This window comes from Pteropus alecto, unplaced genomic scaffold, assembly GCF_000325575.1.
Source record: "Pteropus alecto unplaced genomic scaffold, ASM32557v1 scaffold700, whole genome shotgun sequence".
Classification (NCBI taxonomy): domain Eukaryota; kingdom Metazoa; phylum Chordata; class Mammalia; order Chiroptera; family Pteropodidae; genus Pteropus; species Pteropus alecto.
This window is the reverse complement of record NW_006429611.1, coordinates 324295-330452: the sequence shown is the minus strand read 5'-3', so window position 1 is coordinate 330452 and position 6158 is coordinate 324295. Positions and strand designations below refer to the sequence as shown.

General features: G+C 64.4%; 1 protein-coding gene across 1 annotated transcript in view; it reads right to left on the bottom strand.

Annotated features, from left to right (window-relative positions):
• SCNN1D (sodium channel epithelial 1 delta subunit) overlaps positions 1 to 417 on the bottom strand; it is a gene marked incomplete at its 5' end in the record, with an annotated part of 4078 nt that extends 3661 nt beyond the window's left edge. Inside the window, one exon of the mRNA XM_025047897.1 lies at positions 38 to 417. Within this exon, the coding sequence (XP_024903665.1) occupies positions 38 to 417 (380 nt within the window). The remainder of the gene's footprint in view (positions 1 to 37) is intronic.
• Between the last annotated feature and the right edge of the window lie 5741 nt (positions 418 to 6158).

Sequence of the window (6158 nt, the reverse complement as noted above, 5' to 3'; positions counted from 1 at the left end):
CGTCCCGGCCCCCAGCCCCCCAGGCCCCAGCCCTCACCGGTGCGGGTTCATGTCGCACAGAGTGACTGATGGGAAGAGCTTCCGCTCCGAGTGCACTGACACGGTCATGAGCACGGGGTAGCGCCAGTACTGCTGGAACAGGAGCCCGAACTGCCAGTACAGCGCGCCCAGGGCACCCAGAAACAGCAGCCCCCAGGACGCCGTCTTGAGACGGTTCTGGCTGGAGCAGACCAGGCGGATGGCGCCGTGCATGGTGGTGTTGGCACAGAAGAAGGTGAACAGCTCCCCGAAGGAGGCGTGCAGCTCCACTCGCCTCTCCCTGCGCTCCTCCTCGGGCGGTGGTGGCGGCTGGGCCTGGGAGTCCCCCCAGGTCCTGGGCCCTGCACCGGCTGCTCCGGCACATGCTCCAGCCTGCGGTCAGGAAGCGAATCTCAGCAGGGACCCCGCCCGCCGCCCAGCACGAACCCCACCCAGGCCAGTCGGACTTCCATTCTCTGTCCCCAGGAACTCCCAGGACAGTTGTGTTCCTCAGCCACCAAGGGCACAGCCCAGTCGCTGACACTCGGAAGAGGCCCTGTCAGAGGCTTGTCCACACTTGGGACGACCCTGCAGCCATCCCCACAACGCTTGACAGGGCACCAGGAAGCCTCCTGAGGCATGTCATACCACAGGCGTGGCGCCCTGCCTGGCCTCCTCCGTGGGCTTTAGGCTGGGTGGGTCTCTGCTCTCATCCCCAAATGGGGCAGCGTCTTCCTAGGAAGAGCAGACCAGGTGACTTGTGTGGGGTGGAGACTGTGTTGTGTCCGTGGGCACAGAGCCCAGCATGGGGGGGCCTGGGAAGGCCTGACTGTGGCCTCCGTGGCCTCCAGCGCCACCCCATAGCAGTGTGGCTGCGTTGGGCTTGGACTGGCGTAGCCACGACTGGGCCACAGGTTGGGCCTTAGTCCCATTCAGTATTGTGGGCCAGGGTGGGGCGTCGTCCGCTGGGCTGACTCCCCGGGGAAGCCTTGTTCGTGGGCCTTGGGCTTCAGGAAAAGTGGGCCAGGGGCTGGTGGGCCAGCCAGTGGTGGGGACCCGAGGAAGTAGAGCCCCAGCTTGCCTGGCCCCCAGTCCTGTCCTGGAGGTTCCAGCATCCAAGACCCAGGGACCCCAAACCCCCAGTTCCCACAGTGCGCAGGGACGTAGGGCCCTGACTGAGCCAGGCCTGCTGGCCTGAGACATGCACTGAGTCACAGCATGGGCTTCCTGCGGACTTTCCACACTGTCCCCATCCTCAGCTGAATCATTAGTTCTCCCTGCAATCGGGGGCAGCGTCCTGAGCTCAGGCTCCTCCCACCAACAGCCTGGGGGCACCTGGGGGGCACCTGGGGAGGGGGCTGAGCCAGCACATGCCCAGCCAGGTACACCGAGCAGGCTGCTCCTCTGCGTTCTGGGAACATGCCTGTTGCAGCAAGCCAGCCCAGTACGAGGAGGGGGTGTATGGGCCTCCCCACCCTGTGGCCTTGGGTTTGTGGGCCCCTCTCTGGCCTCAAGGCCAGGAGCACAGGGCAGGGGGCTGATGGTGGGGTCTACACGGCACAGAGCTCCGCCCACATGTGTGTCCCCATGATCACGCTGAGCGCTCATAGGTAAAGCAGGCCCCTTGGCTGTGCTGCAGGTGAGGCAGAGAGGGCTCTGGAAGGGTCTTTCTGACTCCGGGAACCATGCCGTTTCCCCTCCCCCATGCTTGGAGCCCAGACCAGCCCAAGCCCCACCTCCGGCGGGAGCTGCCAGGGCAGCAGGGGGAGCTCTGGAGCCTCTGGGGCTTCCCGAGGTGGGAACGAAGACCCCAGGTGCACTGGGGGCTCAGGTCCCAACCACCCCAGACACAGCAGGAGGAGGCGCAGGCGCTTGGCCCCGTCAAGCACACACACAGGTGCACACACGCACCCAACTCAGTGGGGGCCTCACAGCGGAGGAGGGCTGCGTGAGCCTCGTGTGTGTGTGTGTGTGTGTGTGTGTGCGCACGCGTACACGCTCTAGGTGACATGTGGCACACAACCCTCTCCACTTCAGGCTGGGAGTCCCCAAGAGATAGCTGCCCTTTGTGGGAAGGGGATCCTCCCTCAGGTGCCCCCCTGTACCTGTGCAGGTGCCTCCATTCTCCCGTGGCGGGTGGCCAGACAGTGGCAGCTCCAGCAGGTGACAGAGGGATGTGGCCCAACACTGGCCGGGCGGCCTCCTATTTATAACAGGCCTGTGTGGGGCAAGGTGCCTGGGAGGGGCCAGCCTGCCAGGGGCAGCCACGCCTCCTCTGGACCTGGAAAGGGACACCTTCGAGGACAGGGATGGGGTCCCTCCCCTGGCTGAGCCTTCTTGCTCAGAGGCCCAGGGCCATGACCCTGGCCGGGGACAAGGAGATTCAAATTTCTGGAGGATGAAGAGCAGCTGGGTTGGGCTGGGCCCTCCTTGGGTGTTCAATCTGCACCCCCAGGGCAGACCCCCAACACCTGAAGCTCAGATCTCCCTCAGGGCAGACGCTGCTGTGTCCTTGCCCCTCACGTTCCTCCTGCCGGGCCCAGGAGGGAGGCCTGCTCACCACCCCTGCCCAGCTCAACCCTGCCCTGCTCTGAGCACAGCTGTTTGTGGCCAAGGGACATTGGGCAGGGGCCTCCGTGCCTAGAACCCAGGGGTCCCCCAGGGCCAGCGCCCAGCCACTGGGATAGGCACTAATCATGGGAATGACCTGGGGCCTGGGTATAGAGATGGCACTTGGTGTCCCAAGGCACATGGCTCAGCCTCCTTGTCAGACACTGAGGCCACCACTGACCGTACCACACACGAAGGCAACACAGCACCTAAGACCACGCACTGCGATGGCACTCGTGCCTAAGGACGCCCTGTCTGCGAGGATGAGACCGTCTGCCTTGGCATGGTTTTGCGAGGCCAGACCCTGTGTGCGGGAAGCAGGACCACCCAATGCCCCTGCCCCGGGACAACTCGCCACCTCTGGGCCCACAGGGGGACCTAACATGTCCCCAGGATGGCCCAGAGGCCTCGCCATCCCCGACGACCAGTCCCTCAGCCTCGTCCCAGGCTTGAGAGGTCAGCTCAGGCCCTGCTGCTCCCTCCCCAGGGCAGGCCCACCCTACATCAGTGCTGAGGACCTGGTCTGGGATGTAGGAGGGACCCCGCTCCTGACCAGCCCTGCTGGTGGCTGTGAGCAGGGGTGAGGTCACCAGCCTCATGGCTTTGGAAGGGGGCGGATGGCTACCGGTGACGTATGGGACAGAGAAGTCATACCTGGTGAAGACTGGCCCTGGACTCACCAGGGTGTGGGTGGGAATCATGGCTGTGTCACTCACTGGCTGTGACCTTTCTTGAATTACTCAGTCTCTCTGAGCCATTTCCTCAAGTGCAGAATGGGGCTGGGGCGCCTCTTCACACTCGAGGCTCCGAGGTGATACCAGCTGATGTCACGGGTGTGCAGACCCCCTCCTCAGGCCAGCGTCAGAGCCCCCAGACTGAGCACCAGCCTGGGGTGTCTCCGGCCTACTGCCTCTGAGCAATTTTCCGTGGGCGCTGGGCAGGGTCATCAAGGGGTCGGGGGAGATCCTTTGGCAGAAGGCCCCAGACACTCCACGTCGTTGGAACCCACGTCTCCCAGCGTCACGCAGGTCGCGAAGTCAGCCACGTGGATAGGGGCTGGAGAGGCTGGCCTCAGGGACCCAGGTCTGGGGTCTGGCCGAGGGTCCTGGCCAGGCGAGGGCAGCTGGAGGGGGCGGGAACCTGCGTGGCCCATGCCCTGGGGACTGGCGTCAAAGCTTGTCTAGCGGAGGACACAGGCCCTCCTTCCCTTCTGGGGAGCCACCGCACCAGGATGCCCAGGGTGCTAACAGGAGGTACTGGGGGCCGAGTATCAGCGATCTGGTCCACACTCACATCTGGGCCACTGGGCAGGGGTGGGGGCCACCCCAGAGCTCACCTTTGGGAGGGCAGAGGGTGCCTCCAGCTACCTCACCAGGACATGGAGACTATGTCCAGCGGCAGTGGGGCCAGCAGCCCCCTGTCCCTTCCTGGCCTGTCCCCTCGCCTGCCTCCCAAGCTCTACCGGGCCCTGGAGGAGCAGGAGGTACAGGCTGGGGCAGGACAGGATGTCCCCAGCTCCTGGCACAAGGTGGGCCCATGCGGTCGCTCAATGGCTGTACATGGACAGAACGTGAGAATGTCCCGCCCTACTGAGGCCGGGCCTAGCGGTAGCGAGCCTTCCCTTCCAGGCCGGGGTGCCCTGGAGACTGCAGGTGCCTGGCATCTTGTGGGATTGTCTCCAGGTTCAGCTTCCGTCCCTGTGGGCGTCCCCATCCTCAGGGGCAGCAAAGAGTTGGCCTGGGAAGTTCTGGTACAACAGGTGTGACACCTGACGCACGGGCCCCGCAGGCCTGCCGGCTTCCTGGTGGGCATGGGCAGGCAGGGCCAGCCTCCCTGGGCCTGGAGGCTGGCCCATCTGGAAGTGAGGGCTCCTTGGTGCCTTGCATAGCCTCCCACCTCCTCTGAGCATTGAACAGTGTCAGGCAGAGGCTCTGACCACCACAGAGGGGGCTCCGGGAGGCGCCCTCCGCGGCCTGGGGTGGTAGAGTGTGAGGCTGCGCCTATGTGTTTGGCCTCTGTGGACCCAGGATCTGGAAGGGGCGGGGCGTGTGCGCACACACCCCCTCTCCCCCGTCACCTCCAGGCCGGCTACTTGGTGCCCTGGATAGGTGGTCCCCACTGGTCAGATGTGACCGAGGCCGTCAGGTCCTGCCCTGGGGAGGGGTGGCAGCCATTAGTTCAAGGATGTTTTCCCAGCAACTCTTACGACACAGAAGGAGAGCCCCAAGGTGCCACTGTCCCTGTCCTGCAGCTCAGCCATCCACAGTGCTCGCTGGCAGGAAGTCCCTCTTGAGGGCAGCTCTGAGGTTTGAAAAGGTCCCAGTCACCACCAGCCTAGCTGGTTCACTCCCATCCCCATCGCTGAGGCCACCAGCTCTGTGGCCAGAGGACTGGACAACATGAGTGGGGCTGGTGGGCTGAGGGCCACGGGGTCTTGGCAGGACTTGCTAACTACAGCTGGCTCAGGCACCTTCTCCCTTGTGTGACCCAGGGGTGCTTGGTGAGCAGAAGGCTGGGGGCCAATGCTGGAGGTTCGGAGTCGCCTCCCCTCTGCCGCCTTCTCATCGAGATACCCCATCCTCGTTTCACACAGAGACAAAGCGAGACAGGAGACGGCCTCCAGGAGCCCCACACTGTGGCTGCCTGTGCTCCGCAAGTGTGGGTGAGTGTGAGAACTCTCGCGTGCCCTGGGTGGCCTCCCTTACGTAATTTCCCACGCGCTAAAAGCCGCTGGGCCCACCCTGCTTGGGGTGGCAGGGCTGTCAGGGGAGGGGATGGAGGGGTAGGAGTGAGTTCAGCAGCAGGAGGCATAGCAGGGGACCATCGGCCTCTCCAGAGGGAAGGAGGGCCAGGGCTGGTGACACACAGGGAGCGGAAGCAGGCCGGGGCCCCACGGCCGACTTGCCCAGCAGTGGACTGAGTGACGAGCACCCAAGATTCTGCCCAGGGTCAGACAAGATCCCGGAGCCTGTCTGAGGTGCCCTAGGTGCGCCAGACTCAGGGTGAGCACAGCCATGGCTGGGCCCATCAGTGCCCAGTGTCCACCGTCGATTGTCATGTGGTCACTCAGCCCATCCTGACCTTAGAAGCATTCAGAGTCGTGGTGAAGGGTGAAGAGCTGGGGTTTGAACCTCAGTTCTGCTGCACAGTGCCCCACGGCACTGTACAGCGACGGCCCCTCTGGGTCTGTCCAGGCCAATGACCACCGCCAGCCTCATGGTCAATGGGCAGCGTCTCCCTTGGCACAACCTGTGGTGGACACTCTGGTCCCTGACTTGGTCCTATTGTGGGCGGCCTCTTGAGGAAGGGTGGTGGGCAGTTTGCTGGCCCACCCACCCACCTGGCCCTCCCTGGTCCAGGAACCACTGCCCACCCTGATCTGTCTGCCCCCTGAGGTCCCCACAAACACTTGCCCATGGCAGACGTGTCGTGGAGAGGACCAGCTCCAGGCCCTGGAGGCAAGGCTGGCAACTCTACCCAGGAGACCTCCCCTCGGACTCTAACATCACCCGGGCACCCCACTTGCCTGC